This window comes from Pongo pygmaeus, chromosome 17 (assembly GCF_028885625.2).
Source record: "Pongo pygmaeus isolate AG05252 chromosome 17, NHGRI_mPonPyg2-v2.0_pri, whole genome shotgun sequence".
In the NCBI taxonomy this organism is placed as follows: domain Eukaryota; kingdom Metazoa; phylum Chordata; class Mammalia; order Primates; family Hominidae; genus Pongo; species Pongo pygmaeus.
In genome coordinates this window covers 40,542,488-40,553,768 of record NC_072390.2, presented here as the reverse complement: position 1 = coordinate 40,553,768, position 11,281 = coordinate 40,542,488, and the positions used below count along the sequence as shown (strand labels likewise).

General features: G+C 41.2%; 1 protein-coding gene and 1 pseudogene across 7 annotated transcripts in view; one reads left to right on the top strand and one right to left on the bottom strand.

Moving 5' to 3' along the window:
- Positions 1 to 628: 628 nt before the first annotated feature.
- Positions 629 to 995, bottom strand: LOC129018767 (small ribosomal subunit protein eS24-like; annotated as a pseudogene).
- Positions 996 to 8,632: 7,637 nt separating this feature from the next.
- The window catches only part of SS18 (SS18 subunit of BAF chromatin remodeling complex), a 75,061-nt gene continuing 72,412 nt past the window's right edge, over positions 8,633 to 11,281 (top strand). For 2 of the 7 annotated variants that reach the window (XM_054460522.2, XM_054460524.2), the window contains exon 1: positions 8,977 to 9,415. In XM_054460522.2, coding sequence (XP_054316497.1) covers positions 9,347 to 9,415 — 69 coding nt within the window. In that variant the 5' untranslated portion in view covers positions 8,977 to 9,346. Of the gene's footprint in view, positions 8,911 to 8,976; positions 9,416 to 9,551; positions 10,101 to 11,281 lie in introns of those variants that run through there. The other 5 variants (XM_054460520.2, XM_054460519.2, XM_054460521.1 and 2 more) reach the window with 4 other exon arrangements.

Sequence of the window (11,281 nt, the reverse complement as noted above, 5' to 3'; positions counted from 1 at the left end):
ATTGTAGAGGAAAGGCTTTCAATTTTTCCCTGTTTAGTATGATGTTAGCTGCAGGTTGGTCATATATGGCCTTTATTGTTTTCAGGTATGTTTCTTCTATACCCAGTTTGTTGGTTTTTTTTTTTTTTCATGAAGGAAGGGATGTTGAATTTTATCACATGCTTTTTTAGTATTTATTGAAATGATAATATGGTTTTTGTCTTTGTTCTGTTAATGTGATATATCACCTTTATTGACTCATGTATGTTGAACCATACTTGCATCCCTGGCTAAATGAAGTTAACTTTTTCCTAATTATTTTTTCTGTTTCTCACACTATACAATCTCATTTGACATATCTGCAGTTTACTGATTTTTTTTTCTTCTAGTTCTAATCTGCTTTTGAGCCTTTCTCGTGAATTTTTTATTTCAGATTTTGTGCATTTCAATAATTTTTTTGTTTTTTGTGGTTTTTAATAATATTTATCTTAATATTTTTGGGGGTGAGAAACATTGTTTTCATATTTTTCTTTAATTCTTAAGTTTCTTTCAGTTTATTAATCCTTTTGTGAAAAATCTATGCAGTCAGCACAGATAAAGTCATTAGTCATTGCAGAATCCATACTCCTACTGTTACCCAATCTCTAGCTCACTTTTTGCTGGCACCATTGGCCTTTGCAGTCCACCTGACTTTCTTCATTCTGTTCTTGCATTTCTTTTGGTGTTTTCTTAAGGTCTTTTTCTTCTCATACAGGCCATGTCTTGTAAGTCTATATTTGAGTTCATTTTTCTTTGCATAATCCAAGGAATTATAAAATCATGCCAAAGCCAGTTGTCTTGCCACCACTAAAATAGGTTCTGAATCCAAATTCAAAGATGACATCCAGTGTGGTATTGTACATTTTGGCTAGTTTCCCCCAAATTTCTGTCTTAGGTACTGTTGCTTTCCCAGGGTGAAGGACACTGATGCCCATTTGTTTCCTCTGAAGTAGTTGGTAGGTCATGAACTTCCTCATTGAAATAGTTTACTCTTTTGTTTGTGATGGCAGTCGATCCTTAGGCAGCCAGGAAGTAGGAGAAAAGTTTCTTTAATTCTTGAAACATCATTTTTTTTAGTTCTTTGAATATATTTACAATGGGTGATTTAAAGCCTTTGTATAGCAAGTCTAATATCTGGGCTTCCTCAGGGGCAGTTTCTATTGATTGCTTTTTCCCCTTGTTTACAAGCCACACTTTCCTGATTTTTTTGCCTGACAATTTTTTTGTTGACAAGTGTACATTTTCATGGTACCATTAATATGGCAACTCATAGTCTTCCCTTTCCATCATTTGTTGTTGCTCTTCTATTAGGACTTTGCTGTGATAATTATCTAAAGTCTATATGAAATTTCTACTTCATTAGCTAGTTATCAGGTAATGTGTGGGTCAAGACTTCTTTTTAAATGCCTTGAACCAATGTATCTCTCTCTCTTTGCCAGGGCTTTATGTATATGTTGGGGCATAATTTCAATTCTCCATCAGTTAAAAACTCTGCTTTCATTTTAACTTCCTGCTTTCTCAGATCCTCAGGGTCAAACAAAAATGAGAGATTAGGGCCTTTGCAGGTTGTACCTGGGTATGTGTGCAATTCTGCATATGCATGTGGCCTTTTACAGCTCCAAGAATATGACAGAGCTTTTCAAAGCAAGTCTCCTGTGTACATCTCATTTCCTTAATTTTCCTTTTCAGTTTTTTTTAACTTATTATTATTTTTTTGAGACAAGGTCTTGCTCTGTTGCTCAGGCTGGAGTGCAGTGGTGCAATCCTAGCTCACTGCAGCTTTGATCACCTGGGCTCAAGAAGCCTTAGGCTCCTGAGTAGCTGGGACTACAGGCACATGCCCCCATGCCCAGCTAATTTTATTTTTTATTTTTAGTAGAGATAAGGTCTCACTCTGTTGCCCAGGCTGGTCTTGAACTCCCGCGCTCAAGCAGTCATCCCACCTTGTCCTCCCGAAGTGCTGGGATTATAGGCGTGAGTCACCGCACCTGGCCTTTTTTTCAGTTTTTGGACCAGTCTCTTGTTTACTCCAAATGGGATCTCTGTCTCAGGCAGCTGCAATGTTAAGCAATTGCCACTGTATATTCTTAGGTCAAGTAAAGACATGTCCTATGAATCTAGTTTTGTCAGAGACCTGCCTGACAGGTCAACTAGTGACAGATCTCTGGGGATGCAGCTTTGCTGTTGCTAATTCCAAAACTGTTCTGCCCCCTCCAGTGACTGGTATACCGCTGATTTTTACAAGTACCATGGTTGTGAGTCTGCTGGTTTTCAAGTATGCCATGGAACTTGGGAGAGATGGATGAGTATAGGGCAAGTTAAAGAGTTACAAAGCTCACTATTCTTACTGAGATTCAGCCATTTTCTTAGATATACACTAGCCTTTGCAAGACTTTGGTTAATTTAGGATATCTGCAAAAGTTTACAAAGACCTTTTTTCCCCCATTTTCCTGTTGTTTTATGGAGGATTGGATTTACTGAGGCAAAGTTCTAACTTCACCATTTAGGAAGTGAGGCAGGAGAATAGGGTTTAGAAACAGGGAGTCTTCAGCCTCTGATTGGTCACAGGCCAAGTCTTCATTTGCAATAGGGTGTAACTTCACTTCAGCCTCTGATTGGTCAGAAGCTGAACCGTCACTTCAGCCTCTGATTGATCATGAGTCAAGTCTTCATTTACATAGGGTGTAACCTATAGGAAACCTCTAAAGGGTATTTAAACCCCAGAAGATTTGCAACCAGGGCTCTTAAGCTGCTTGCCCAAGCCTGCTCCCACTCTGTAGAGTGTATTTTCACTTCAATAAATCTGTGCTTTTGTTGTTTCATTCTTTCATTGCTTTGTTTGTGCATTTTGTTCAATTCTTTGTTCAACATGACAAGAACCTGGACAACTCCTAGTCAAGACCCTCCACCAGTATCAGAAGTGCTTCTCCCAATGTCTGTCTGTTTTTTTTTTGAGACGGAGCCTCGCTCTGTCACCCAGGTTGGACTGCAGTGGTGTGATCTCTGCTCACTGCAACCTCTGCCTCCCAGATTCAAGCTATTCTCCTGCCTCAGCCTCCCGAGTAGCTGGGACTATAGGCGCATGCCACCACACGTGGCTAATTTTTTGTATTTTTAGTAGAGATGGGGTTTCACCGTGTTGGCCAGGATGGTCTCATCCCTGGACTTCGTGATCCACCCACCTCAGCCTCCCAAAGTGCTGGGATTACAGGCATGCGCCACTGTGCCCAGCCATGTCTGCCTTTTAACTGGAGTCTTTTGACTATTTATTTTTAGTATATCAATAGCTTGGCTTGAAATCTATTATCTTACTTTTTCTGTATTTGTTTCATAAAAGTTTTTTTCCTATCCTTTCTTGAGTTATTTGAATACTTCTTAGTATTCTGTTTTATCTTCCTTATTGACTTAATAGTTATACCAGTTTTGTTTGTAAATATGATTATTTTAAAGTTTATTGATGCTAGGAAGTATCATGTTGGGGTCCCTGGAGGTCCTTTGTATCCTTTTAGAGGTCCAAGGGGTTAAAAATATTTTTGTAATGACAATAGAGGTTTTTTGTCTTTTAAAATTCATTTTCTCTTATGAGTGTACAATAGTTTTTCCAGAGTCTACATGATGTGTGATGATCTCATTGCCCTGACAGCTAATGGAGTCTCTGCTTATGTTTAAAAGTTTCCAAGTTTTAATTTTTAATTAGGTAAATATTAAGAGATATTACCCAGCTAAACAAAAGGGCTTTGAGGCACATGATAATTTTTAAGGATGCAAAGTATTTCTGAGACCATAGAGTTTGAGAACCACTGTTCCTGGGTTTGCAATGTGCATATTGAACTTATTATAGTGTACTTATAAATAAAATTGTACCCAACAGTGCAGTTTTATTTTCCTCTATGTTTTGTACTGGCTTTAGCATGAGTTTTATCTCTATAGGGTATAATCTCCACAATATTATATTATTTTTCTTTTAAGGAAAACATATAACAAATATAATTGTTAGGTTAGTTTAAGACACCATATTTTGTAATATATTTAATAATTTATCAATTTTTACTGCATAATGTCTAATTCAAACATAAATGTTATATTGGAAAACAACATTGTATTGGCTTCCTATTGCTCATCTAACAAATTATGACAAATTTAGTGGTTTAAAACAACACATATTTATTAATCTCATAGTTTTGGAGGTCACATGTCTGAAATAGGCCTCACTGGGCTAAAGTCACGGTGTCAGCAAAGCCAGGAATGGCCGATTTAATCTTTCTCTCAAGAAACCCTCTCTCTAATTCTGACTCTTCAGCCTCACAGATTCCCATTTAAGGACACTTATGATTTCATTGGGCTCATCTGGATAATCCACATTAATCACAGTATCTCAAAGTCAGTTGATTAACCATCTTAATTCCATCTAAAACCTTAATTCCACTTTGCCATGGAACCTAACATAATCACAGGTTCGGGATTAGGAGGTCGTCATTTTTAAGGTGATGAAATTATTCTGCCTACTACACGAATTCATAGCGAAATCAGTTAACAGATAGTATATTATAATCCTCTCTATAAATTGTGAAATAGTTCAAGAACAGTAATATTCTTTTACTAAGTGCAGAATAACTGCATATCATGCCCAAGGGCACGGAACATGCTAAATGTGAAAAAAGAACATGTGATATTTAAGGTCAGCAGATTTCCCAAGGATAGACTGCCCTATCAAGTACTTTGGATTATAGTCCTAAAATGTCCATTTTTCCTTATTATATTATTACATTGCAAATCTTGTCCTTGTTTAGTAATTTACAATATCCCATTTATTTTTACACATTTTATATGTTAAAATTGAGACAGTCTTAAAAGATCTAATGGAAGGTAATCATTTAATTAAAGGATCTAATGTAAGGCACAGAGGCTAGTGCATAATAAATGCTAAATAAAAAAACATTATTTGTAATAGCTTCTTAGATATGGTAGCTGTTTTTCAGGAAGTCCAGTGAGATACAGAAATGACCTGTCCAGTATTATGCCATGGGTAGAAGAATTGGGAACTCCAAATCTATGCATCTTTCACAAAGAGTGAAAGCTTTCCATAGGAACTAATTTTTTTTTAAAGCAATACTTTTCTATATCATTAAACCCAAAAATATAATTGATTCAGTTCATACTTAATTAATTCTATATTTGGTACTATAAGAAGAGATGAAAATACCTCCAACAGGCTTTGTTATAGTCTACTTTGAATGAAATCTTCCATAGTATCAAAAATAAAAGTCCTTTATGGAGAATTGGGAAAGGTGATTTGTTCTTGCCTGAATGATTATATAAATATATAGATGTATGCTTCTTTCTTTACAGTCTTGAAATCTGTGGGAGCCACAACTCAAATTGACTCATCAAATGCCACAGGGACTGTGAACAGAAATATTTTGAAAGATATTACCTGAGGGGTTTTGCTCTGAGCCCAATTATGAGCAGACAGGCTTGGTCTATGCCTTCTCAATGTATTCTAAGAATTTATGACAGCTCAGGGGCTTAAAATATCAGCACATTTGGTAGTGCAGATACTCTATTAATTCTAAAACAATACATATTAAAGAAATGCTTGTATGAAAGCAAAATTATTTTAGTTACCTATTAGTACATATTTTTTGTGGATTAAGATAATTTTTAATGCCATGATTATATAGTTTCACTAAATATTGAACATATTACAGGAGCACTTCACTTTGTCAATTCATAAAAATATATTTAAGGAATACACGGTCAGGTGTGGTAGCTCATGTCTGTTCTCCTAGCACTTTGGGAGGCCAAGGTGGGTGGATCGAGACCAGGAATAAAGGAGTTCGAGAACAGCCTGAAAAAAATGGTGAAACCCTGTCTCTATCAAAAAATACAAAAATTACCCAGGCATGGCGGTGCATGCCTGTAGTCCCAGCTACTCGGGAGGCTGAGGTGAGAGGATCGTTGCAGCCTGGGAAGTCGAGGCTGCAATGAGCTGAAATTGTGCTACACTCCAACCTGGGTGACAAAGTGAGACCCTGCCTCAAATATATATGTGTGCGTGTGTATGGGGGAGGGGGTGTATTTTAAGGAGTACAAATTTATATAAAACAGTTTAAAAATTGAAACAAAAAATCAAACATGAACAATTTTATTTTTTTAATCTTTGTTAAATCTTCCTACTTCATATGCATTAGTGTGAGTAATCAAGAACTGTTCATACAGATTATTTTTCTTATTCTGACCCACTGTATATGTTCTTCAATTTAGGATTATTCCAAACTCCTTCTACCTCTTGGTTATGTGAGTTGGATTCCTTCTTTAGATGTCTCTCATTCAAGAGCAGTTTAAATAGTGGGACTGATTTTTTTGGTTGGGGAGATGGTTGCCTGAATAGCTTACCTTTAAGTCCTTAGAGTCCTTTCCCAGTCTTAGGCCAACTTCCCATATTTGTTCTCCTTTTCTTCCATAACTAAATGCTAGGGACTGTTTATTCTCCTCCTTCTACCAACTCTGCTGCCACTCAGTCTACCTTGGGATTCCTCTTAAAACTAGTGGTCAGGTGAGATGGGACTTATTATGTTCCCCTAAGTATTCCCTAGCTCAGGACTCTTAAATTACAAATGCCCCAAAATTTTAAGAAAGATCTTCCAGGCTTCAGTCTAAATCTTTCCTCTTTCCGAATTTTCTATTTTTCCAGGTCAGGCTAACTGATTGGATTGATTGGGTTTTAGCAAGGAAGCTTGAGGGTGAAGTAGTTCTTTTTAAGTATCCTCTCTCAAGGAGATCATTTGTATTTCTGGCTGGACTTATAGAACAATGCTTTTCAACTGATTTCATGTGATCAGACACAGAAAATAATGGTATCTTTATGGCATACATGGTATCACAGAAAAGACTGTGGCTATCCATGCCTGCAGACTACGGGTGCTCTAGGCCCTACCCTGCTACTCTGAAGAAATAAACACCTCAGGCCAACCTGTAACCTGTTTTCAGTGGATTTCCCTTTCTCACCTTTGGGAAGCTGTAATTTAAATAAAGAAGGTAACTATCTCCGGGTGCCTCCCTGGAATAGAAGCCCCCTTGGACTACTTATTTTTTTGCTGGGATATGGAAATTAGACAAGTTTTCCTATTGGTTCATGTTGCCCTTTGAAGTTTCAGTGCTATCTGCCAAATGCACAGAACTGGAGCAGTAGGACTATTTACGATTCATGTTTCCTATTGAAATACTGTTCTTAGCTACTAAGTACTAAGGTACTTTTGTGTCAAGCATTGAGACATGACTCTGCATGCTAGGTGTTGAGTGCGCAGTGATAGTGGTAGACAAGTATTGGTTTCCAAATTTGACAGAACTTTTCCAATTTGGTGTGATTACCTTAAGTCCAGCTATACCAGAGTGTTTTCTTCGAGGCTTTGAATAGTGAAAGACAACAATTAAATTTTTAAGAGTAATTGCTGTCAATAGGAGCATAAACTTTCTTCCCTTTATTCTTATGACAGCTTGAGTCTTTATCCTTTAGGTCGCAGTTTAAATATAATCGGGAAGACTTTTCACACTAACTCATACAGGTTTCCCTGTCATTCTGTTAGTTCCCCCCCTTTTTTTTTGGCTAGTTTTTCTTGGGACTTTGCATATATACATATTTGTTTGTTTCTGGTCTGTTAGTCCCATTAGTGTATAAGCTCCTTGAGAGGAGGTTTCATGTCCAGCTTATTCACAATTGTACCCTAGGTTTCCAGTATAAAGCCTAACAAACAATGTATCCAGATTTAATCAATGAAACTCTTGACATTTTTGTGAAAAGCATTTATTTGATACATAATTTTTCTTTTTCTTTTTTTTTTTTTTTTGAGACAGGGTCTTGCTGTGTCACCCAGGGTGGAGTGTGGTGGGGCAGTCATGGCTTACTGCAGTCTCCACCCCCTGGGCTCAAGTGATTCTTCCACCTCAGCCTCCTTAGTAGCTGGAACTACAGGTACACACCACCACACCCAGCCAATTTTTAAAATTCTTGTAGAGACAGAGGTCTCACTTTGTTGCCCAGGCTGGTCTCAAACTCCTGGCCTCAAGTGATTAAATTTTTAAAATAATGTATTTTTTCTTTATTTTTCCAATTTATATAAAAAATGGAAATATTTATTTTTATTATTCATTAACGTTGGGTAACACTTTATATAAACTTTCCCTTTGTGTTATATGGAAGTCTAAATTTACAGAATACTTTAAAACCCCACGGCAACACAAAATCCACATTTGTCCGTGTTCCTTCCATAATTTGAAAACTTTGCCTTTTTCCCTTACACTGACTTAAAGCCTGGCAGCTTGGGCCTAATTTACAAGGCACTAAGTAAGTACTCTCTTAAAAAACAGAGAGTGAGGATGCCCTGTTTCACAACTTAATTCCAAAAAGCCAAGTCAGACGAAATCGACCCACTTTCCTGCTAAGGGTTTGTCCCAAGAGGCAAGCTCTTCTCTGTCCGCTCCAGCCAAGCTGGCCGATTGCCCCTGAGCACTGGACACAACCTTGGTGTCCCGGTTTCGGGCCAGGGTTACTTTCCAATTGTTAGGCACGACTTTGTGCGTGCGTGCGAGACCGTGGACTCGGAGGTGCGCATTTGGGGCGTAGCCGAGCCATTTAAACCACGAGCCATTTACACCAGCGAATCCGCGTTCACCTTGTCCTTCCACCTCTGCCCTATCTCGGCAGATGCTCCACGGATTTGCACGAACTGCCGAGTCTTGACCTTCCTCCCCTCTCCGGGCTGCCCGGACAACTCGGGGCGGCCACTTCTTGCCAGGAGGCGTAAGTAAGGATGAAGTTGGAAAAACTGAACTAGGTCCAGGGCACGCTCTGCAACACAGTCGGGGAGACGCTTCAGAGGGCCGGAGAGGGAGGCAAGTTGCAACGGCGCGAAGGGGGCGGGCCGGCTTGGGCTGCTCGCATTTCCTGTGACAGGGGCTGCCCCAGCCTCTGCCTCTCCCGCGGCGGCGGGACCATTTCCTGAATCGCTGAAGCGGAGGGAGGACTAGGGCGCGACTCTACCATTAGCGCAAAGGGCCAGGGGGTGCCCATAAGGAGAGGTCGGGGGATGCGAGGACGGTCAAGAAAGTTCGGCCGGGGCTAGGGGGTCCCCCAGAGTGCGCAGAAGCGAGACGTCCCTGGGCCAGAGTGCCTCCTTCAGGCTTGCCCCGCCGCCCGTCCGCTTGGCCCCGGAGCATCCCCCCTCCCCGCATTCCCGAGGTGGTTCAGCCCGAGAGGCCGGCGTCTCTTCCCCAGTTTGCCGTTCACCCGGAGCGCTCGGGACTTGACGATAGTGGTGACGGCGGCAACATGTCTGTGGCTTTCGCAGCCCCGAGGCAGCGAGGCAAGGGGGAGATCACTCCCGCTGCGATTCAGAAGGTGAAACCGCGCGGGGTTGGGGATGCCAGGCCCTTCCCGCCTCTGGGAGAGAGAGACGCGGAGGAAGGGCCGGGCCCAGAGTCGACTGGGCCGGGCCAGGGGCCGAGGCGGAGGCGGGCCTGCTGGGAATCAGCCGTGTGTGGGAACCCGGAGTGCCGGCTGTGCCTGAGTGGGTGGCGGAAGAGGGTGAACCGGTTTTTCTCGAAGTCTTTCGCGTATTTGCGCGCTTTTCTACAGACACAAAAGCCCAAACAGCCGCCGCCTGATTTCTCTAGGGATGGGGCGGTGTTCGGGCTGCGGGGCGCGTGCGCCCGGCGGCGGCCGCGCAGGGAAGGGCGTGTGTCGGACCGGCGGCCCCGCGCGTTGCCCCGGAGTTACTTTGGCGTCGCCCCGCCCCGCGCGCCCCGGCTGCTTCGTGCGGACCCCACCGCGGGTCTCGGCAGGCGGAGGGGAAGTCGGATCGCTGGTCGCCGCCCTGCAAACTCAGCCGAGTTTGGGAGCACTCACGAGGGCTTGGGGAACGCTGGAGGGAACCTTAGTAGAGTTTGAGGAGCGGGCAGGGAAGGTCCCCATGGACTCTGGGGTTATCCCCAGAGCCTCTTCTTCCCTTCTGCATCGCCGCCTATTCATTTATTCTGCAGCAAATATTTATCGAGCGCCTATTTTAGGCGCTGAGGCTACTGTGGTGAGTCATGGTCCCTGCCTTCCTGGAGCTTACAATCTAATGGTGGAGACTGTCGTGACCAGTTAATATAAGTCGTGATAAAGACACAGGGAGCTGCCTCCTTTTTAAAGGATAGAGCTGCTGCAGTCGCTGCTGTGTTACTGCCAGTCGGAACACAAAGGTTCTTTATTGTCCTCTACCCCTTGTTGCCTACAAGCAAGGCAGCATTCTAAATTTTACTGTCCTAGACTTTCTAAAGTTGCTGCTGTATTTAGCAGTTTACTTTAAATATTTTTGTTTTGTTTTATGCTGTGTAGCAAAGATCAAAATAGAAAAAAAGGTCAAGTTTTAGTACCACTCAGACCACGTTGATTATGCTAATCGGTTTCTGTTTACTGTCAGGTTCATCGTAGTGTGGCTTTTGACATTTGCCCAACTGTTGCTTTATTTTATGAACAAACGGGCTTGGCAGTGCCTGGAAATGCAGTGCTTTCATATAGTGCTCTGAGTTAAGTCTGCAGCCTGGCAAACAGCTCCAAGTACACACTCACGCAAAACTGCGTTTCTGGAGGACTCACCTTTTTTATTTTTGTACACAGGGAAAGTCCAGAGTTTTTCTTTTTTTCTGTAGTTTCTGTTACATAAGTTTGAAGATATTTATCATGGATAATGATTAATTCGGAGGATGCTGATCAATTATTTTCCATTCTCAACTGAACAGAAAAATGGGTTCCAAATTAATTGCCTTATTCTACAATGGGAGAGATTGATATTAGATGTGAGACAGATATTTTAATGGTGAAGTTCAATAGTTTGAGGAATATACTGGAGATAATAAGCTGCGAAATCGTTAGGTTGAGGACTGGATTCGTGCGTTTTAAGGACTTTTTTTGGTCATCCAATGATTCTATTTAAGAAATAACTGCATTTATTAACAGATCATGTTAGTGGTTTTTTTTCCCCCAGTAAGTGAAGATTATGATTCACGTGCAGAAAAAAGTGACAGTTAATGTTAAATGGATGTTCCTTTTATTTAGGTCGCGTGATTATGGTATTGTGCTAATACTTTTGAATACTTTTGAATCCTGGTAGGGTGGGGCAGGTTCTGGAGGAGCATCTCCTGAGTCCCTTGATCTTACAGCTGAATCAGCCCGTGAAAACTTAAGTGACTTGCCCAGAATGGCAAAACTGGCACTGAAACT